This window comes from Patella vulgata, chromosome 8, assembly GCF_932274485.2.
Source record: "Patella vulgata chromosome 8, xgPatVulg1.2, whole genome shotgun sequence".
Classification (NCBI taxonomy): Eukaryota; Metazoa; Mollusca; class Gastropoda; family Patellidae; genus Patella; species Patella vulgata.
Genome location: NC_065886.2, coordinates 11,998,678 through 12,023,229, shown reverse-complemented (window position 1 = coordinate 12,023,229; position 24,552 = coordinate 11,998,678). Strand labels below are relative to the sequence as shown.

The window sequence follows — 24,552 nt, the reverse complement described above, 5'->3', positions numbered from 1 at the left end:
GTTAAAGGGACTGATATATAAATGATGGCGACGGTCGCCTCCCAAGCCGTGTTAATTTCTAATGAGCTCTCCTATAAAATTATATGAAGCAATGTGCCGACATAGGGTAAAAGTCGAGAAATGAATTGAAAAGCCCTCAGTGGGATACGAGAGGAAAGACTATAGCGGCTTTTTGTTGAATACGACAATCCGTCAAAAACATCCTAAACCTATCATTACTGAAAATTACTGAAGTTAATTCGCTCACTTGTCAATCACTCACAATGTAAGCCACACCTTTTTTTTCTGATTGGTTGATAAAGCATGTTGGGCGGGACTTATGATTGGTCTAGGTAAATAGTAGGAAATAGTGTAGTGTTGATGTGTGGTTATATTGTAGTAGTCATACTCCAGCTGACGTCAAGAACAGGACTCTTCTATTGGATTATATTATAGTTTTATATTCTCAGTGAAATTCTATTTTCGCCATGTTTTTAAGTGAGTAATAATATATGGATATTCTACACGCTGATGTATTTAGTCATCTTCAGGAAATTATAAGCACATGGAATATATTTAAAGACTTTCATAGAGCGTCAATGTGTTTTGTGTTTGGATTCACACGAGGTTGATTGCAATGTTTTGATGTGAAATTGAATATATATATTCGTTTATTTCATAACTGTTCCGAGGTCACACGCTGCCCGTCTTTATTATCCGGGTTGGTGCAGAAAGGGGGTCTTTAAACCAATTTTATCTAACATCATGTCGTTTCATATCAAGGTACTTCCTATTGCAACTTGTAAAGGAAGTTAATATACAACATAGATCTATATCTATAATAGCATATGTAGGAACAAAATGTCATCGACATGTTGGAATCCAATACTTTGCATGTTGGCTAAAAAAGTGCATCATGTCTAAAATGCGATTTTTGTTTTTGTTAAATATTTGAATTGACATGTATAGTCATGAGATATAATAGAAATATTTTAATGTCACATGGAAGCGTATCGCTTTATACATGTATACAGAAATATTTAAATATTTCCTCTTGTTAACTCATCATGTTGGACTTTGACATAGAAATATAAATTCGTTCGTGAATCAGGTTGTTGTTTGCATTAATTTACAACTTCGATGCTCTTGTGAACACTTTGTACCACTTCTATTATGGAATCAGCCCACTTGTTGTTCTTAGATTTCGCCGAATTCGTCTATAGGATTTTGACTACTTGTACGGCTTTCAGTCAGGTATTAGCCCGCTTTCCGTCATGGTGTTAGCCCACATGTTGTTACTAGATCTCGCCAAATTCGTTTATTGGAATTCGACTGTCGATTTTGCTTGCTTTTTTATTCTAAATATAAACATAAAGATTTTAAAGTTTATCAGGGATAATTCTAACTTTTTTATTTTTATTTTCAGATAATCCCAGGTCATGAAAAGAACTAAAAGGATTTTAAAGTAAAGGAGTTACTTTTGGAGAGAGAAAAATAAAAACTTTTTTGTAAAGTTGCCATGAAACGACGAAAGTGTGGAGTAAATAACAAGATGGCCGTATGTCAACAGTCCCTGTGTCTGTGTCTGTTTATTCTATCGATTGTGACGATGGTTAATGGTGCAGATTTAACTTACCAAATCCCCGAAGAGCAACCGGTGAACACTTTTATTGGAAACATATTAAACGATACTGCTAATGTTAGAAATGTTGTAAGCGACGAAGATTATTCCAAATTACGATTGAGTTTTTTAACCGAAGGTAACGCCATCACCTCCTTGTTTGGTTTGGATGAGAGCACCGGAGAATTATCCGTCGGTCCTAAATCCACGTTAGACCGAGAAACGATTTGCCCTTTCAGTGTCAACTGTGTCATTTCTCTCGATGTTGTTATCCAGTCGCCTCTGAATCAATTCTTTCGCAAGGTTTCCGTCAACGTTATCTTAGACGATGTCAACGACAACCCACCTCGATTTCCTAGCGATTCCGTGGCTCTTGATGTATCTGAAGCCGTTTTAGTAGGTGCTTCCATTCCTTTAGAAGGTGCCTCGGATCGAGATAAGGGCAGGAATAATTCCTTACAAACCTATGAGATTGTCCCAAGTGATGGGGCTTTCGGAGTATCGTTCCGAAAGAACCTCGACGGAACCTCTTATCTCAACCTGGTTGTCAAAAAAGAGCTGGATCACGAGACTACCAATAGATATTCCCTGCAGATAGTTGCTAAAGATGGCGGAGTTCCACCATTACAGGGGATCATGAAAGTTGAGGTGACTGTCACTGACGTTAACGACAACCTACCCAAGTTCAACAAAGATAGCTACAGTGTTAACGTGGACGAAAATGTTTCTCAAAATTCCGTTATTCTCACAGTTGAAGCAACTGATTTGGATTCTGGCGACAATGGAGACATAACTTACAAATTAAGTTCTCATCAAGATCAGAAAATCCTGAACCTGTTCTCAATCGATCCGAGAACGGGTGCTATGGTTGTTACTGGTGATCTGCAGGGCGAGGCTACAGAACGTTATGACGTCATTGTTGAAGCTAGTGACCATGCGTTGCAGCCGTTTACAAGTCAAATTGTCGTTACTGTCACTGTGCGCGATGTTATCAATAGCTCACCTAAATTAACTGTCAACATCCTATCAGGTGCGAGCATCTCGGAATACGCCAGTCTGGGTGCAGCCGTCGCACACGTAGCCGTTAAAGACTCCGATCGAGGTCGCAACGGAATCGTCACCTGCAAGTTGCAGAACCAAATTTATTTCGATCTTCAGGGCTTTGATGTCGATGAGTACAAAGTCATTGTCGCTAAGCAGTTGGACAGTGAAGTCACCCACCAACAAAATGTTACAATCATCTGCGAAGATGCTGGAACGCCGCCACTGACAGCCAATTCAACATTTGTCATCAAAGTGATTGATGAAAACGATAATGCGCCAGCTTTTATGGAAATGAGATATTCCGCCAATATTACAGAAAATAACAAAATGGGCCAAAGCATACTAACAGTGACAGCCCAAGATTTAGATTCGGGAACCAATGGTGAAGTTAGATATTCTCTCGCGTCAGATTCCTCGGGACAATTTTTAATATCCCCAGAAGATGGAGTCATCATGGCTAACACACGATTTGATTACGAGACACACAAATACGTCAACTTCACCATATTAGCCATTGATCAAGGCAAGCCACAAAAAACAGCCACAGCGAAAGTAGCAGTTAAAATCTTGGATATCAATGACGAACCCCCGAAATTTTCTCAAGAAATTTTTACAGTGCCTGTTTCCGAAGTGGCCCGACCAGGTGAACTGGTTTCAATAATATCGGCTATAGATTTCGAATCGGGAGTAAACGGCGAACTCGAGTACTATTTTGTGAACAAAACGCCATCCATCCCATTCACGTTGTTAAGAAACGGATCAGTGATTTTAGATGAATCTTTAGATTATGAGAAGAAGTCGGTGTACGAATTCAGGGTGATGGCTGTCGATAAAGGCACACCCCCTCTCAACGCCACAGCTCGTGTTATCGTTAAAGTTAAAGATATTAATGATAACGTACCCATTATAACCTTCCCAAACGTTTCTAACTATCTTGTAAATGTAACTTTCGCTGATACTACGGGCACTGTCATCTCTCGGATACGGGTCACTGATTACGACTCGGGGCTAAACGGACAGATTCATTACGTCATCACGGCGCGTAATGATAGCGGGAGATTCGACATCAATTCGAAGACGGGGGAAATCTTTACGACTAGAAGTTACGATATGGATGATATCAACATGTATCGTCTGATTGTCAGTGTTCAGGATAAAGGCAGTCCGCCATTAGCCAAACATACCACGCTTTTAATTAAACTGACCAAAGGCAACGGCACAGCTGCTGCCGCACACGTTCTCGGCAACGAACAGAATATTTTGATAACTTTAACGATCGTCTGTGTGACCATTGTCCTCTCGGCCACCATTGTGTTAATTATTGTCATCATGAGGCGCCGAGACAGAAAGAGAGAGGGTACCAATAGCAGACAAACAAACGGAAATAATGAAACTGGAAAATACGATGACCCAATTAAAAGCAATAACATCAACGAGATGAAATCCAATATGGCGGATGATGGCGATTTTGGATTTCCGGTGCCATCTGACACAAGTTCTGTTTTACAAAACCCGTCCTGTTTAGACAATAAAACCAAGGTAAGACAATTTACAGATATTTTAAACATTGTTAACTTTTTGTCTCGAATACCCTGGAGAATATCTCGAAGTGTTTTACCAATAAATTGATTAGAGAACCTTCCCGCCGAATCATCATTTCTATGTGAACGTGCAACTGATTGTTCCTCTGCGAGTCTGTCAAACGTGGCTTTTCGATTAAATCGCGATAAATGAGTCGGTTTATTCTCTTGAACACGTAAACCGAGGAGAAAAACGTCGAGAAGCGGCATCGTTGGTCTGTCTTTTGTCTGTAAATTATCTGAAACGAGCACCTGTTCAGAAACAGTTTAGCTAAGATTCGCGCCAAATAGACGAAAACAGCCGGATTCATTAGAGCCTACTCGTTGTTTTATGAGCCGTGTTGTGATAAGGAATAGTATATTGCACATGCGCACTTCCAGATTCCTGACATTCTTATCAGAGAAAAAAGCCGAATAAACTTGTCATCGGTTCCATTCGACTAAAGTTAAATGAATGTACAATACAGTATCAAGCTGTTATCGTGCTGAGTTGAGCTTCACATTGCCAAATTTAAACATCCTTATCATATTAATTAACTTTTATCGTTTCAATTATTTGATAGTTCTTCCACGGCTTCTTTGGCGTCATTTTTCTCTCTATTCAAATGCATTCTACTGCTACTTACAGTAGGTGAAATGACCATTGTTTAGTTAATTGTTGATTATGTATTTTTCCCGTCTTCATTAGCCCAGTCGAAGGAGAGTAGTAGGATGTTAAACCTCATATCATTTCGATTATGTATTTAATATATCGGCGCTTTGGCACAATCATACGAAATGAAATGAAAATGGGTTTAACATCCCACTTCTCTGCATCAACCGTTTCCACGTACTCTTTATCGTATATCATCTACCAATGGTTCTTTAAAGTACACACCAACGAGTACACGATTGGATTCTTGACCCATCCGAACGACTAGACGAATTTTCCTTACTAGGACCTTCATGTTGCATCATTGACATTGGGAAACTAGGCTGACACAATACTAATTTATCTATCATAAAATATAAATCTCGTATATGTGCACGTACATTTATAATCAATAAGTGGAAGGACATTTGCAAATACCAAACGGAGTGGTATAGTCACTGTAGGCTACTTATTCATCCCAATCAATTAATCACCAATTCCGCATGCGAGACTAATTTTTCATTTTGATTCATGAGTTATGCTATGATCGCTATACATGTATGTTAAAATTCTTCATAACATTCCCAGGTAGCAATGACCAGCAAACATACAGTTATGTTATTAAATGACTTGTACTGGTCATTAATCTACACCAAACACGTCATTAATCACGTGCTGCTGTTCATAGTACGTACATACATTATACCCATGCGCTATTACACTTTCAATAAATTTCTAAACGCATCCATTCATTTGAATAGTAAAACGAGACTTTAGGTATGGCTATTAGTCATGCTCGTGGTTTTATTATTCGTTTGGATGTTAGCGATGAAAAACAATTTCTGCACTAGAATCCTAGTGATCTTGTCCATTTATATGTAACCGTTTCATAATACATTGCCTATCCAAGTAAACATGAAAAGTCTTTTCGAAATATTCATATTTTCTCACGAATGTCCGAATGAAGTTTTTAAAAAGTTCGTAGATGTATGTTTTACTCTGAAAATTTAACATTTTCATAATACGTTGTCTTTCCAAGTAAAGATCAAAAGTTGTTTCCAAACATTGCCATTTTCACACAAATGTCCGATTGAAGGTTTTAAAAAGTTCGTACATGTACCATAAAAATCAATTTTTAGCAAAAATTAAAAGTTTTCGAATTGATGTTTAACAATAGGAACTAAGAATGTAAGAAACAAATAATGTAATATTGAAAACTTGCGGATTGTCGTAACAAATTTCGTTTTTAAGAATCAAAAGAATTTGTTGGTGAATCTTGAAATTATTCTAGTGTAGAAATATTTTGGTTGTTCACGTGACAACAGGTGCCCGTTTAGAAAATACCTGTACAGGTATAACAGGTAAGAAACACGTCTGTGTATAAATACCTGAGATAGATGAAGTTCCTGTATAATCGATGTTTTTATTGTTCTAGTACCATTAACTATTGATCTACATCTAGGTAGTATCAAGTTTGTTCAGGGTTGTGATGTATAGTGACAAATGTAACTTTTTTTGATTTCTGATATCCCGTCTTCATTATCCCAGTCGAGGCAAAAAAGTTGGACTTTAAACTCCATTTCATCTCTGAGGATTACCTTGATAGTTGGGGTTCGAAATAACGTAGATCGTAGCACCGCTGTCGAAGCAATATCCTTATATTTAAACTACGTCATCGTGCAAAGATAACCGTGCATGTAGGAAATGTACACAAAATCTGATTCGAATTGAAAATCTTTTACAGTAAACGACGTCATCAATTTGGTAATTTCAAAGTAATATCTTACAATTTTGTATTTCCAAGTTTTCGTATTAGTGTCACTGGGAATTCTTTTTATAATTTTATCGTTTGATTTATATTTTCTGTAACACAACAGTCAAGGCACTTTAAAGTCCAATGATTCTTGAGTATAAGTACAGACACAACGAGCGAAACCAATTTCAATGGTTCGTGCATGCGCTACCCCACTACTACCGTCTCAAGTACCAATCAAGTCGTTGTATTAACTTTGCCAACTAATGTATTATCGTAGTCTAACTCTCTTGAGTGGATTTAAAATCCCACAAGTATCCGATGTTTTCGTGTTCATAGCTGGTGGCATTCAAATTAAACTTTCGATTCGTATTTAATTCTATTAATTTATTCCCATTTACACCACTTTCCTAAACAAATAGAGTTATATTGTCTTAAGCATCTCAGCAATTAACGGACTTAAGTCGGGCTACTCTCGGGGGTTTTAAGACACTGATTGTGTCAGAATCCTTAACGAGCTCGTGGTATGCCATCGACATGATATGACGTAACCACGACGCCATTTTGTAAACGTAAGTGAGGCTTGACGTAATAATGTGTAGATAAGATTCGGTTATTACAATTTTGAACTAATTTATCGGTATATATCTATGTCTGGATGTCAGAGAATTCCCATAGGACCTATTGACCAGTACCTGATGCACCTCTGCATTTGCATCCTTTGTATCATCACCTGTTGCTAGGGCAATTAGTGCAATTGTTAATTACATGTGTCAAAACTAAACGAGTTTGTGATAGACTGGGTGACAGGCGGTAGTATTGACCAGGGCACGCGAACAGTAGGCATTTCGTGTTAATTAAGAGGTTATTTAGACAACGATTCGTGTCAATTCAATCTCCATAACCAATTTATTTGTAAACATACTTTACATGTAACGCAGACGTTTACGTAGACGTAGACGCCTTTTAACACCTTGTCTATAAGTGGAAACGGACGTAGAATGGCAATAAACGAACTCATCTCGAGTACTGTTAAAATATTTTGTTAAAATTCATTAACTATAATTACTCGTATAATATATTTTTTATAAGTGGAAACACGTGGGGAGCCATTTATCTCTTTATAAATCTTTGAGCGCCATTAAATGGTTCATGTACATCCGTAATATGTTGATTAATGTCACATGGCTTCATCAACGTTACAATGTTACATGCACGTTTTAAAACGATACACAGTGAATTAATGTAAGTTTTAATTTTAAATAAATTAAAGAGTCGTGTTAAGAAAAATCAGCGGGCGTTACATCAAAGTTGATACACGATCTTGCATGGATGTGTTTCTTTCTTTGACACGATTTCCGGCTTTCATTTCAAAGACTTCTTCTAGTTGATGAGGATTTATAAAGGGGACCCTAGCAATAAAAGGATTGCGAAACTATTTACAACAAATTAAAATATAATCATATCCAAAAGCTTTAAAAGATTTTAAACGTAATCAATTCTGAGTCGTCATAACATAATCTTAGATGATTCCAAGATTCCTCAATTTGAGCACCTCAAATCAAAATAGAAGGTTTAGATGTACCTTCTATACACTTTGTCCTAAATATGAACTTCAACAAATCTCCGTATATTGTAACCAAATTTAATTAGAAGAACATTTATTAATATGCATATACCATTCATTATCCCCCTTTATTCAATAAACTTGTTTATTTTCGTTTCGTATTATCTTCTTCTGTGGAGGGTTTCATCAAGGGGGCTTACTCAAACCAATATTGTCATAGTATTGTATTGATAAAAGACTTACACTAAGTAGTGAATATAAGTACAGGTTTTTTTTTATTCTATCGATAAGCTTCTTATTGAGAACAATAATATTGATATTTTGAAACCACGGACACGTGTAGACTAAAATCACAATGATAAATATACAACATACAGGGAATCCAAATTGCAGTTTGCGTACATGTTCTGGTCGGTGGGGAAATTCACACGTTGTATTTAAAATTGTAGTGTACATGTATGTGTATTTTCTCGTTTTGGAAAATTTACACGTTATATTTTGTAACATGCACTACTCATGCCCTCCAATACACGTGTATAGGTATTTAGTATTTTGATTCCAAATGTAGACAAGACGTATTTGTGTTCTAAAATAAACTATCTGGGCGAGCTAGAAGGGTTAGCACAACTGGAGCCATATACATTTCCATATCGCACCGAATAGCTTCATTTTTACGTCCGCTTAAAACTATGGTAATATTCAAACAACACTGCATTCATTCGTTCGTTTGTTATTGGGGGGGGGGGGTAACATCCGCTTTCACGGAATGTGATATCACAGTCAAGCAATGTCGCATTCGTCTTTTAGTAGAAGGTTAACGCCTCCTTCTATGGAGGTGAGGTGGGTAGGGGTATCGCAGACAAGTAACGTTGCATTTCTTACACTAAACAGTTTTACTGCAATTATCACATGACGCCCAAATCTTGTGATTATATATTTAAGTGTAGTTTGTATTCAAAGTTTTAAATTCTATGGTAGATGTTAAAACTGTCATACGTTGATTTATAGCCAGTAATTTATTTATTGTTCTGGTTCTATTTTATGACTTATTTACCGCGAAATATGACACTTGACGACACGTAACAATTGACGGGTTAATTAGGGTGTCAAATATAAATTAGAGTCTTGGATAATACCAGTTAATAGGTTTGACTTCACTTTATTATACACAAGAGACCTCAAGTAACTTTATAATTACACAAGGGACCTCGAGTAACTTTATGGTACTATACACTATTAACTTTTTGTTTTGTTTACTTTCTGTGAAAACAGCATACCTCCCTCTTAATGTACGAAATTGTTTTCTTGTAATTGATACCTAGGGATCTTATTCCCGAAAATATTTTAATAATGTCGTATTTTCATTGTTTACCTATAAGTGCATTAATTAATAGTAGGATTTTCAAACGAAAAACCTTCATAAATTAATATATTCATAATTATAATTTAAAGAGTTGGCACTTTTTAACAAATTCATCAAAATCCTAGAAAATGACATGTTTATTGTAAACAAAACTTGTAACCACTAATTCGTCATCGCCAAGTGCCAAAATTATTCCTGCAACCTCGACTGACTTCTTTAGTTATTTATAATCGTAATTCAGTTAAAATGCCCGTTGTATTTTATAGTCTACGTGGTATTTACAAATGCCGACATAAAAACCCGGGTAATATTGAACTGTGCTCTGAACCAGAAATCGACAATTTTGGAACATGGCGTCATCTAGGAATTGCGTCGTCGTATCACACACCGATGCGCAATATTGTCCAAAGAAAAGCATGCCAAGCGCTAAGATCAAGAACAACAAAAAGATTACCAAGTTATGGAACCGCTTTCTGGTTCAAAACTGATTCGCGTAAGGATTGGTAGATTTGAGTGATGTGAAGATATTCTCTCACTCGTATATTACAACGAAAAAATAACAGCTTATAATAATATGCCCCATAAACTAAATAAATAACTCGCTTCAATTATTCTGCCATCGACGGAGAAAAAATTTGTGATAATTCTCAAAAAATCTGGTAAAGTAATTTGTCTGTCTCAGCTGGAAGGGTTGTGTTTCAGGGTGAGTTACGTCATTAACACAGCGTTCTTGATCCAAGGTAAATAACCCTAAATAAATAAACAAAAATGGCAGAGTGACGAAGCGTCATAAAGTTGTCAACGTCGCTTGTTTTAGGGAATTCTAAATTCATATCATTGGAAACTGTTAATATTCATAGCTGATCCCAGGTTTATAGTCGATACTGGGCAACTATAATTTACATACCCGTATAAATTAATGTGAAATTAAAATATCTACCATAAATTTAAAGGCTTTAAATTTTTATTTTCATCCCGTGTTGATCCTCCATTAATAAATAATGTCGGTGGTATTATAAATTATTCTCGGTATATTATCAATATGTGATGATTGAACTAATGATGTTGTTGGCGATAACTGGCACTGGTGGCTTGTATATATAAAAAGTTTAAAGTACCATTAGTTTTATAATTACGATCTATAAATAGATATTTTAAACAAATACTTCCTGATTAAAAAAACATTATCTACTTTTACTTTCTCATTATAATATACGCTGATTCACAAGCTAGGTACCCGTCTGTCGTTAATATTCAAGCTGCACAATCAAATTATATTTATTTGTATCTGATCATTTGTATCTGAGTAGGTTGTGGAAGGAATCATTGCATTCCTTAATATTTGACGATGGTGGCTGATGACACCCAATATCTATATAGGCCTACTGATAGTTTTCACATCTATGGGAACCTCCACGTAAACAAGAAATGGACTTAGATTTTAGAAGCTAAAGATACTGGGTTGAACGTAACTTCGGGACAAATGAACATAAATAAAATCACTAATCAAGCAAATTTTCAAGACATAAAGTGTTGCTTGGATATATCTAAACGTTAAAAATAATGTAATTTCTATCTACATGTATATACATGTATTGACAAGCCAAAGGCCAGTTTTGATCTGAGTATAACAAACGACTTAAAACGGCGCCTGTATCCAAACTATTAAAGTAACGACTATGAGATCGTCCGTCGGGATAACGGGTTATTAAAACCGTATAAAAATCAACAAATGATGCATAAACACATAAACAAGTTTATCAGTAAACTATTAAACTTTATTGTTTATAAGATTTGAGGTCGAGATAGATATATGAATAAAGTCAATATAGATTAAGAGATATGGAGATCATAAAATATATACATTTAGAATCTAGGATTTAAGTCTACTGTCTTTAGTTTAAGGCCTCCCCCTTCGGCCTTTTATACGATTTAAACAGTCACGCCCCGTATAAATTATACGATATCATCTATATTATACATATTCATGTTATTTTTTCATACATGTACGTGGTCGGATCTGTGGTATATCATCAATAACCTACAGAAACACCAGTTCTGTGTTCAGTAAATACGAACAGGACATTACGTCATCTACCGTTTGTCATCGTAAACCAAAGATTGGTACAATATTCTATCATGACAATGTACATGATCCTCAATCGTGGCTTACGAAGATGGACCCCGGGGTTAAATACGAGACAAGGGTACCACCACTAGAACAGTTATTTGGGAAGTTCGTGTAACTATCAATCTCTGCGATGTTTTAACACTATAAGATTTTGTATTGTTTGTTTTATCTTTATTTTGATGTGCAGTTATCCCTCATTCGGCAATAGAAAGTGTCCTATTAAACGTCCTATGGTTCATATTTCTAAAATTTCAAATTTATGTGCCAAATACATCAAAGAAAAGGACGGAATGGAACAACCCTGTAGCATATACATGTATACTATTACAATAAACACCGTCTTTTGATATTTGAAATATTTATAGCAAAGAAAATTTTTCCCATGATAAAATCTAGCCAAGTTTAGTCTGTGATATATTTATTTAAAATAGGGGAAAAAATGAAATAAAAATTGAGAAATCAATTTCAAAAAATAAATTACTAACAGGTAGCTTATTAAATTCGGGATTTAAATTTCAAGATCTAATATATATAGTTTATATTGAAATTTTTCTCTAAGATGAGTAATCTACAGTTTATATTGAAATATTTCCCCAAGATGAGTTTCTGATCATCTGGAACGAATTTAAAATCTCACATTTAATTCGGTCTCTTAAAAGTGATGAAATTTTAATGAACCGACCCTCTTCAAAGACGTTAAGGCGATTACACGCTAAATATAGTGTTAGAGGCATCCAGTCAAAGAAATTAAACTTTGAATTAAGATAAGTTTTCAGATGTTCGAGACACCTGAATCAACATCCAGTCACTGGATTTACAACCTCAAAAAATATCTGATGATTTTCTTTGACATTTATAATTAGTTGCAGTTCAAACGGTGCATTGAGATTTCTGGAACCACTTGAGTTTTTTAATGCGGAATTTTAAAAAAATCCAATTTTTTGATAATTATTTTTTTAAATGCGGAAATTAAAAAAAAAAAAAATCCGCAAATTTTAAATATTGATATGACTCAGTGTTCGCAACGACGCAATGTTTATGATGTGAAATATTGAATATTACAATTTGGAAGACACACAAATGGTAGAACTTGGGAACTAAAGACAAAAATGATTACACAATTTAATGTTTGTAATCCTTATGTAATCTATCAACATTGGATATATTAATGCAAAATTTGATAAAAAAAATAATTATGAAATGAACAGAAAATGCTTTAAATATACATGGTATTCTTTTTTCCATTGCGACAGCTTTTTAAGTGACAAAGTACTTATTAACTTTTGGTAAATAAAACAAGATTGTTTGAGGGTCATTTGGAACGAATAATCACACAAAAACTTACAAAATGAGCAAGGAGTGTTGCAGTATAATAGATCTTTGCAGAACGACTTTGTATTAAACATGAATGCACTCCTTAATTCTTGGTAAATAACCCTAACGAACGATTAAGAGAGGGCTGCAAGAACTCAATAAAGTTTGAAATTACAAAAATCTAGTTAATCCCTGCCCTTTTCACTGTTTTTATGACCTCTCCAAGTATGTCCTCTCATATCGGCCATTGTCTGTCCTGCGCATAACGAAAGAAATTTCGCGTGAAGCAATTTAGTATTGAAAACAAACGACCTGAGGAAAAGTCAATCCCCGTAATGCAGTAATTTAAGTGAAAAGCGCCGCCTCTAAACGTATTAGCATATTTCCGTATTGTTCAAAGGTGACTATTAAGAAAATCTCTGACTATCTTTCAGGTTCACTCAGGTACGAATTACTCATCGAAGCATACCGTCGATAAAATAGATTTGTAATCAATACATCGGATATTGAATCGGCTTTTTATATACGTACAGGTAGCTACGTGACCGTGCGTTACAAATGGCGATGGACAATCATGATATGACTAGACGGTGCGTTATATGACGGACAACACATTTACAACCCACTAAAAAATATTTATGAATTGATTATGAAATTGTCATACAGTTTACAGGAGCCACTTTCGCTCACAATTGGGGTAATTTTGTTTCGAAAATTGACGAAGGAACGCAACGACTAAACGTTTTGGCTTTACTAAAACAAGTGACAAAATGTTGCCACCATTTTTAAATGTTATTTTAATTCAATATTTTCCGAATTGGTAGGATCGTTTGATTCTGGACAGTACAAGACATGGTGCCATTTGTATTTAAGACGATCTCGTAGATGTACTGTTTAAACCGCATTTAGTAATCGTACACATTGAATTAAACACAAGAGTTATATGGAAAGAATTACTATATTTTTAATTGGAGCTGCGTTCCTACAACGATCCTCGTGTCGTTTTCAAGCACAATGGTTCACGGTTTTCATTGTGTTGTTCTGTTATAACCTTAGCTTAAATCTATAAATTTCAGTTTCTTTATACATCTACTGATTTCTTTAGTAACTCGTTTCAACTTGTTAAATGAGATTATACTATTGAACCTACAGCGTTTGTTTGTGTCGTCTGAAAATTTTCTAAAAGTTTTGAAGTCAGACGCCCCTTTTGTAAAGATCTTTACCGTCTTTGTCAACTCGGACCGACGCTTAGTCACAAACTTATGACTTTAATTACATTTTAAACCCATTTAATACCGCCGCCATTTTAAAAGAACCGCCATTTTTGTTCCATTAACTAGTCATCAAATAAAGGATTTTGACTTCAAATCTTCAACAATGGACCACATCCCATCTTGCGACTAAGCGTAACAATGAGTCTGTCTTAGGTTTGTGTTTGTCTCCTGGACGAATATTGTCTACAATCTTCAAATCTTTCGGTGTTTTTACCAAAGCGGAGAAGAGAAGCCGGGTCTTTGTTGATATATAATACGTTCGGCAACACAATGTGATTCATCAGCGATATTATTTACCTCTAATTACCCCGCCGCTGGAGTTAATTTTACATGTTTTAAAATAATTTCTCCATCTGACGGCTTCAAATTTTACTTTATCACTCCAAATGGTGTTACTGATTTTAGCTAGCCTACTGTAACATTTACGCCATATTCGATTGATGGTATCATTTACGCCATGTTTGACTTGTAATGAAATTTACTATGTTTGCCACATTTTGACCATATAACATGCTCTTACGTACATAGCCTGATGAAATAATTTCGCTACTTGTAATTCATTTCTTAAATTTTATGATAACTGATTACACCACTATTAGTTTTTCTTTAGTCTACTCGGAAACAATCTTCGCTGAAATGTCCGTGGCTGAAACGACCGTCCGCTTAGGTTTGTTACCCTTCCCATCCTATGCAGATATTTGTATTTGGGTTATGAAAATAGGCACGGAGATAAATGCGAACCTTGAGTCATAGCCTGGTGTAGAAGTAGGTCTTTACTTTGGTCATCAGACATACCCGGTCTGTTATATTTAACTTCAGCTTCCATAATAGTGATATCGCGGACAATGAGACACACCTGAATGATATTTTGTATTTACGTGCGGCGGTCAACAGTTGTCTCCCGTGGTTTTTATTATAGGCCTGTAATTGGGACCCCCGACCAGGGTAATGATGACTTATGGACATAGTAAAGAATGGACAAATGACCAGGCTGATTAGAATGCGTTTTAATGATTTTAATATTCGTGTCAGACCAGCAAATCACCGCATGTCATAATTTATTGGATTGTGATGACAGATTAAAGATGACGGCCATGTTGATAATTGACGGGAACTCGCTTGCAAGCTTATTAATTAAACGTTTTGGACATTTCTAACAATATTTGTAATCAGAGAGCGGCAATATGTTCTGGGCGTGCAGTTCGTAATTAGAGGAACTTGTACGACAGATTGAGTTACATTTTAATATCATTTGATTGAGTTCTAGGTCCTACAGAACCCGAAAATAAATGGAATTTAATGTCCCATTTTCTACACCATTCGGAATAATCATAATGTGTAACAAAGTACATGTAATTGGCTTTGTGTTGGGGTGCACGTAAAAGAACCTTTGGCAATTGAAATTCGATGAACAGTAGGCGGAAACGCCGCTATCCGGGCAAAATCCCCCCACAGCACACCACATGGCGCGTGCCCATCATTATCGCTTTGGTGCAGTAAAGTAGGACATTAAACCCCATTTCATTTCATTCCTTTGTGTTGACGTATACTCCAAATATAAACGAAACCAAAGCTGATTTAAATCGGTGTATCTATGTTTAGATGGTTAAAAAACTTTTTTTTTTCTCAATGAGAATTTTATATTCAAAAACTAACTGTTCTTCTTTTGTGTACGTTTACAAAATATTATGGTTACAATTATAAAGACGGCGGTCCCTATTTTAAAATGAGAATTATATTTTGTAAATTGAATTCTATAACCTTTTTATATACAGACAATGATTTTATAAACACGACTTTTAACTGGTTCAATGGTTGAACGACTCTAAACAAATAGCATACTGTTATTTGTCAAAATATAGAGATAGCCCTTTTTTCTTATTGTTTTGAAAAAAAAGGGAAATTTTAAAAGGAGTAGCTGATGAATTGAGTTTCCACTTATATATACTTCAAACTGTCACGCATGTTACTGGTTTTAGACTGGTTTACAAGCAAGGGCGTTTTGTAACATATGGCTCTATGATGCTAAACAATTGACTTGTTGCCTCTCTGTCGAATTTTTAGGCTTCACATGTCAAATGTTTAACGAATCCGCTTCAATAAAGCAAACAGTCCTTACACTTGCGTCGTATTCCGCGTTCAAACACGGTGAATACCACATAATTCGTTCTTCGTGAGGTCAAGAAGTAAAAACAGGTGATGAACTGTTTAGCTTCGGTTTTGTTTCATCAATAGTACACTAAAGACAATCCAATATTCCACAAAGACTTTCGGAACAAAAAAAGTCGACGTTGTCGCTAAGTCACCACATTGCTTTACAAATTGCAAATGATGACTAAATCTTCTCTCTTTTTTGTGCCATTGGGTTATCGGCGCGTTTTGAACAGTAAAGTCCTGGATTAAGTGACGTTTTGGTCTTTTTATTACCTTCACATCTCAAAACATCGCATTCCAAACACAAATTGATAGCTTTTAGCCGACATATTGTACCCTTGTTGCTAGGGAATGGTCACACTTTGTTTTTCATAAAAACGTGATCAGGTGCTCCTAAATTTTAATTTCAAGTATTAACCACACAAACTGTGTAAATACAAAACGATTTCTATTAAACATGAAAGTCAGATGGTCAGATGACCTGTCAACAACCGATCATTATTAATAGAGCTTTATATTCATAAACAGGCAATTTCTATTATCCCTGTGTTCGACTCTTTGACCAATATGTACAGATGCATGTTTAGAAGCTGTCAAAGTTTATGGATAAGTATAACGACAGATTGATATTAATTCGTCGTTCAATATTCATGTGAGGTTATTTTTCTTACCCCTGCTAGAATTTTCCAAACAATGCGAAGTGGTATCAGATGTTCTAGATAGAATGGGCATACATAGAAGACCCGGTAATTAAAAACGTCTGTTTGTTGGAAAGGATGCAAACCCGAAGTCCCTGTGTTTAGGCTATCATTAACAGCACGTTAAAAATTCCCGATATTTGAAAATGGAAACAAGAGCAGACCGTAGCGGTGCTACCAGGGCAAAATTCCCACATAAAACACGGCATACGTATACCTGTCTTTATTAGCCCAGTCGGTAAATAAAAGCTGCGCGTTAAACCCCATTTATTCGGGAAGTTAGCTAATAAATTTACGTGGTAGGACATATACTCCATTTTCTCGATTATTTGTTTATAAATAAATCAATGGTCTTGTCATGTGTACCCTGTCCCAAGTTCCTTCTCAGGTATTTTTAATATAACATCCGGAACTTACGACTTAACCATTTCCTTAACTGATGCTCCATGTCGGCTCACCAAACACACAAATCAGTATGTACATTATCAGTCGTGACATCGGGCGCTATAAGTCCCGATTTCCTGGTCGTAAAATGACACCACAAACGACGGTCATCTATTTACCTCGGCTAATTTGATTAAGAAGAGTCGCCGTCGGTCGTCGGAATTTTTGTTGAATTTTCGTTCTTATGTTCATTGAAAACTGTCAGTAAATTTGTGTTGTTCTGTGTGGTTTATTGGCGAAAGGGGGATTATAACACGTTAATATGGAGTCTATATATTTATCCAAAAACACCCCGGGAACCAATTTAATCAAAATAATTCCAGCTTTCGGCCATAGTTCAAACACACGACACACTTGTATAACAAACAAATCACACCGATTTCTAGATTTTTTAAAAATAGAATTGACTTACACCTCAGAATGTTAAAATAAATGTTTTAGTTGTTTTTGACGTATTGAAAACATTTCTCAAATTTCGTATACTCCTTATACAGATGTACGTAATGGTATTCATTTTGGAATTTATTTTTCAGAGCGGTTGGGGAGTATAGCCCGGTTGGTGCTGCTCTGGCATTTTAATACCGTTTCACTTCTATCTTTCCCTGAATCCTTTTGTGGATAAATACAACACGTCCAGTTTTATTTGCGTTTGGTTGCAAATATCGTACGAGTAATTGTCGAACATGGATCATTTTCATTATACCATCATCACCGTCATGGTCATCATGACTAATAATGATGTTTTGTATATTTTCAGACAAGCAACCAGTATAAAGACAACAGCATGTCTCCAAACAGTTTGAATTTAAAGCTGGATTCCTCTGGTCGTCAAGAGAGTAATAATATAGATCAGCTAGCCGCGTTACAGTTACATCATGCCTTGTTACAGAATTACAAACAATCACAGGTCAGTTTTAAAAACATATATCTGTTAAAGATGTACCCCACACCCGCTTTAACCCTATAAACATCCCCCACCGAAGTTAATTGGGTCACTTATTCAACAGATCTAAAAGTTTCTAATGAACGTTGAAATATCACCCAATCATAAGTAACGTAATTGCAGTCTCCGCTCTCAAAGGAATTCCCCCTGCACCCGAATTTAATTAGTAGGTCCCACACTGGATATGAACATTAGTTTTATCTGAAAGTGAGTGTGACGTTTCTAACGAAAAGGAAAAAAATCTATATTACTTAACCACAAGTAGCATAATTACAGTTTCGACTCTCAAATGAATATATGCAATACTGTAAATGCTTGGTATGATTCTCCTTTTAATTAAACCTTGCTTTATTGGTTGGAAGTTGTTAAGTTATATGTTGTTTTCAACCAGCTATATCACATTGGGCTTAAGATTCAGGCCCGTAGCCAAGGGGGGGGGGGCTGGGGGGGGGGGCCCCCTCTGCGCCAGCAAGCTGGCTACGGGCCTGTTAAGATTATTCTGTAAAAAAACTTTCTCCAAGAAAAGCAAAACTATAAACGTGGATTAAAACTGAATTGCTTTGAATATACATTTAAGTTTTGGTGACTGTTTGGTAAATTGAATTGATATGAGTGTATCAAAATGTTTATAGATGGAAATTTAAATGTTTATTCACAATTAACTCCCTTTTAAAATTAGATTTATTCAGAGTGATATCACGACACACCTTTAATTCAAAAGGAAGAAATATATGTTTGTACAATACCTGCACCACATTAAATGATGACGAAGCGTGAGGCCATTGGCTGAATAGTAATAGCGAGAATTTCATCCACATAAACCCACCTTTTCCCCTTTTAGAAAAACGTCCTTAAAAACAGTTCATAAGTCATAACCTTATAGAAAGCTTTCAGACAGCGTTCAATATGAATTTACGCTCATTAAGTTTTTGAGCTGGTTATTGTTTTTAGATTTTCCGTCTGATCTCATTTTCTCTGTATCATTGACTTTTTTATGATTAATTAGGAAGAATATGAAATATTGCAGGTGTGACCAAAGTCGTTTTCCTATCCGCTATAGATAATTCAATAGGTTTTGAAAAAGAAGGATTTTCTGCTTAAACTGTTTTCAATACACGAATTTCACACCTTGGTAACGCGTGTCATATATTGATAGTTGCTGGTTTTATAACGTCGGCCATTTTGTTTCATTTGCAGGCTTCATCTAATCACTGGCCACGACAAGGCAATGTAGCTGATGACGTCAATAGCGACGCTTCAGGGGAGACCACTACGAGTGACAGCGGCCGGGGCGGAAGTGAAGAAGACATTACCAGTCATAATGGAACTCAAACATTTGGTAAGATAAATTCTATTTTTAATATTACGGAAAGAAATGGAAGGTGTGGGAATGGGAAGTGAATGAAATTACTAGTTACGTCGACTTGTCAGATAAAGTGTTATCAGGTGGTCCACATCAGCCATTATTTAGACAGCCAATTCCTATATTTTATGTGGATATTCACTTCTTAATATACGTTGGATGTTAGAACCTGACCTACCATAACCCGCATCTTTTTTTGAGCCTAATGCTAATTGCCCGGATAATCGAAAATAATACGATTTCGCCCAACCAGACGTATATCAAATATTATCATAGAAAGATTATACAAAGTCGTTTCAACCGAAGCTACCCAAAAATCAATAGCGGCCAAAGATCAAAGGTAAAAATGTCCATTGATATCAGTGCGAATTCATACACATCCCAAAAATTAAACAGCTTATAGAGTAAATATTAACATCTGATGGCAGCCATATTGGAAATTATATTGAATTCAGTTCAATATTATATCAAATATTATGAAAATAGGCCACAGTGTATCACGTGATCGAACAGCTTCGAGGCAGCGCGTGAAATCAATCTATATGTAATAACTGTCAATCATGTGTCACTTGAGATGTCAATATATAAACTTATATTATGGAATGTTACAAGACGCATGGTCGAGCAACCCGGTAAACTTTGGCCTCGGCGGGATCATGAGTAGAATTAACCTTTATTGTATTTAAATAGCGCGATGACTGAATGAAATATTGATTTCAAATATCGATAACAAATCGATTGATATTTAAAACTAATGAATGAAATTAGTTCTTAATGATTTTCGAGGAACGTTTTAGTTTTTTTTCTATTTGTATTCTAATATTTGTCGGGGACCATGGCGGCCTTGTCGGGGGTGCAAGAAATAGCGACTATGTGGCCCAGTGTACATGTTGGCATGCATGCAACGAAAAATAAGCCGAAACTCCGCTAACTGGGCAAAATGTCCCTAATAGCGTATACTGGTCTTCATTAGCAAGGTTGGGACAGAACAGCAGGACGTTCATCCTCATTGTATACCACTTCTTGAGACCACTAAATTTTATCTTATTGGCCATATTTCAATGGTCACTTACACGTGGTTGTTCCGGTCGTATATCTTATCTGTAAGCCAAATTAACTAACAGTCTCAGCAGTCTGTATTTATTATGGCGTGGGTTGACCACCGTTACAGTAATAACTTGTACAGTTACTGAACTGTATGAACATGTCAAGTTTGTTTTGGTTTTATCACAAGCCTAAAGTCAACACAAATTATGTCCAGGATCTCCGTTTATTTAATCGCGGATGTGCGTGGATAGCGGGAGGCGCGAGCATGGCAAGACGAAAGGCAACATAACATATTAGTGTTAATACATAAATTCGTAATGTCGGTCCATACATTAGCCCGCGCTTAGTCCCTTGACGTTCATTTTAATCCAAAAACTAAGACTTTTAAATCCACACCCGTGCCCCTTCTAATTAAGTGGACAATCGCTAAGCCACAAACATTTTACTTTATCGAAGTGTAAACAATTATCAGAAAATGTTTTAAAAGATTTGAAACCCATAAAGTGTGGTGCCAGTGATTGGTCACATTTAATAAAAACACAAACCTTATATGGAATACAATTTCTGAATTTAACAGGAGCAAAGTTTCAAAAACGATTCTCTTGATCTTAAAGCACAACGGTTCAGTAAATGTCTTTCCAAAGCTTTCCGTAAAATATCAAAACAATCTTTGCGAGTTGGAGCCTTTTTTTCGTTTTTGCGTCCTGTTTTACAAATAAGGATTAAATATAAATTTTCCCTTTGGTATTGGAAATGTTTCGTGCGTTTATTACTTGGTTACTGTAGTGATACGGTAATGGGGGTCGATATGCAAACTATTTTTACTTTCTCCGTTGAACGGATAGGCGTTTTCACAACAACTCGACCAACGCCCTTTGACCAATATTCCTGACGCCATGTGTATACATCTAGTCAACATCAAGGTTACGATTAATTGTTCTCCGTAGAATTGACAAAATTCTCCTCGTCTCAAAGTTCACAAAAAATTCGATTACATCTCTTAGAACGAGATCATTGGAATTCCATGCTCACTCAAGGAATCCTGTCTTTTGTTGCTGAGTCTTGATTCAGTGACGTTTTTCCTCTCAGCCATGCCCCCCGGGCTGTTCCGTCAGGGTTTGTACTCTGGGAAGAGCAAATATGGCGTCTATTCGCCATATTGACACTCCGCGGTGAATGCCGTCCCATTAGTTTACTGGCCATTGTTCACCATTGTTGATCCTGTGTTTGAAAATATCGCGGGTTCTTTTACCAGTAGGGAGACTGGAAACAGAATTGTAGACATCTTGAAATTAATGCATGTCGCGCTAAAAAACAAACTAACAAAATACTGCCCCAAGCAAGGTCAGCCGTTTATAATTGTTGTAATGGCTATCATCTGGCGTTTTTCCAATCAAACATCAAATGGAATCTTCTCCCAGGACGAGATATACGCTAAATAAAGATAGAAATTAAGCTCTCAAAAACTACGCAAGGTGGTTTGGTACGCCTGATAAACTGATACAGCAGTCAGCAAGCCATGTTTCATGCAGTGGTCTATCACCAAGAGATAAAATCATCTCAAATGTCAGAAATATTTCTCGAGATTCCAATTATTAAAATCCGGTTAATGAACTTTCCTGTTAATACTTATTGAACTGCACTGATAAACGTAGGTCATCACGACGGAGACATGGTAGGCGTGCACGTGCATTTTCAATTATTTAAATTCACTGTTAAAAGTAGGTTATGATGACAAGAATATGGTAAGCGTGCGCGTGCTTTTACCCGAGAATATAATACCCTGTAGGCCAACTGTTTTGGGGGTTTTTTAAAAATTGTTTTAGATATATCTATCTTCTGTTGTAACTGTAAATAAATATTTTGTTATTTTTATCTTTTCAGATGAACACGATTTGTCAAGAGATATACAGATTAGTAATAGTAGTTTCCAGTCACAAGGCAACGTTTCTAGTCATAGCAACGCTTCCAATCAACCAGTAAAATCAAGCGTTAAAGATCCCGTTCGGAATAGTTCCAGAAAGCACGTGACATTCCGCGAAGCATCAGCATTAAAAAATAATCCGGCGGGTTCTGTTCTTCCTTCACCGCGAAACGCAAATCAACCACAAGGAGAGATTGACTCTTATAACAAGGTTTCTGATTGGAGGAAACCTAATATTCTATATGCACAACACCCGCACAATAATTTAAACAATAACCACAGGACACAACAAAATGGTGGCGCGAATGCGCAAAGACTGAGTAATGGACGTTTCCCGCCAAAAGGTGTAGATCCCTCTTATAAAAATAGTGCAAATCGAACAGACGATAAATATCTGAACAACGGACATTATATTCCTATGGGGAATAACAAAGTGCTATCACATAGTGACTACATACCTATGACTGGGGGAATAGCCCATCATAGAGACTGGCGTAACGACAGCGTCCTCACCATGACAACAGAAGATGGCGACGATCGTTCTACAACAACTTCCGGTAGTTATACAATAGAAAATGAAGATCGTTTCGCCGGTTTAGACTATTCTGATTGGAAAGATGTCGTCGTTTAAATGTATTTTTCTAAGTGTGTGTGTTTTGTGCACATGTGTGTTTTCTATGTGCATAGTTTGTGTTTTTTGTGTAGTCTATATGTGACACTAAATTACAGATTGCAGTAAATTATGAAATGTCCAGATAGAAAATTTACATCAAATTATAAAAAAAATTTATTTCTTACGCTGTTTTAAACTTAAATAGTAAAATTATGTAAAGCACGTTACAATTTTTCATGTTTTCAGAAATGTTCAACCATCTTGTAGGCCTATTGCTTGCCCCATAATCACTTACGATGTTATTTTTATTATGGTCAGATATTTTAGCTGACAGTTTTGGATATCATTTCTGATAAACACCCAGTTTGCATTTATATTTTGTAGAATTTCAGCGCAAAATATAATTTAAATGGCTATCATTCAAGATGCTGTTAATTCTTCGAAACATTTTTTCTAATAAGATTAAGACTACCTCTGTTTTGTAAATGACATACTCTGATACCAGAAAGCATTTAAATACGTTTTCGTATAATACAAGCAGCGTTATACAATGTGTGTGTCTGTCAATCAAATTCAAATTACATTTTTATTTCGTTCCATTTCGTTTGGTTTCCATAGTAAACATTTCAATCCAAACGAGCCCAGTAGAATATAACTCACGGAATATAAAGCGAAACGAAATAATATCTTTAAATGTTTAATTCGTTTTGCATCATTTTTATAGGACCGATTTAAATCTAGACGAAGCCGGTTAAATATAAAATAGGGAATACAAAACGGAACGAAATAGCATTTAATTTTAATGGATTGAAATGTATGTCTGTGTATTAATTGTGTAGTATTCGGCATGTAATGCGAATGTACGTGTATTTTTGTGTTTTGGAATGTAAAAATCTGTATTGAAATTACCAGAAATGTGACAGATTTTGTTAAAATGATATCAAATATCACGTTATTTTTTTATATTGTTTTGTATTAAAGATTAGATGAAGAGAACATATTTATTAGCGTCCATAAATTGTATATGATAATTATTATAGCCTGTATTGTACAGATTATTATATTAATGAAGCAATGTGTCTTCTTGCCATGTCTGAAAATGATGTTAT

General features: G+C 35.8%; 1 protein-coding gene across 1 annotated transcript; it reads left to right on the top strand.

Moving 5' to 3' along the window:
• The first annotated feature begins 389 nt into the window (after positions 1–389).
• LOC126830014 (protocadherin gamma-B1) lies at positions 390–24,552 on the top strand. Its single transcript, XM_050560217.2, has 5 exons — positions 390–477; positions 1,406–4,183; positions 18,311–18,460; positions 19,694–19,835; positions 22,791–24,552. Exons 2-5 carry the CDS (start codon positions 1,499–1,501, stop codon positions 23,459–23,461), a joined length of 3,648 nt encoding a protein of 1,215 aa, XP_050416174.1. The 5' UTR covers positions 390–477; positions 1,406–1,498; the 3' UTR covers positions 23,462–24,552.

What these genes read in the sequence shown, in the direction of transcription:
- LOC126830014 (XM_050560217.2), top strand. Translation starts at nt 1,499, where the DNA reads ATGAAACGACGAAAGTGTGGAGTAAATAACAAGATGGCCGTATGTCAA. An exon ending in GTTTAGACAATAAAACCAAG is followed by an intron (nt 4,184 to 18,310) that starts GTAAGACAATTT and finishes GTATATTTTCAG; the next exon opens with ACAAGCAACCAGTATAAAGA. An exon ending in AGAATTACAAACAATCACAG is followed by an intron (nt 18,461 to 19,693) that starts GTCAGTTTTAAA and finishes TTTCATTTGCAG; the next exon opens with GCTTCATCTAATCACTGGCC.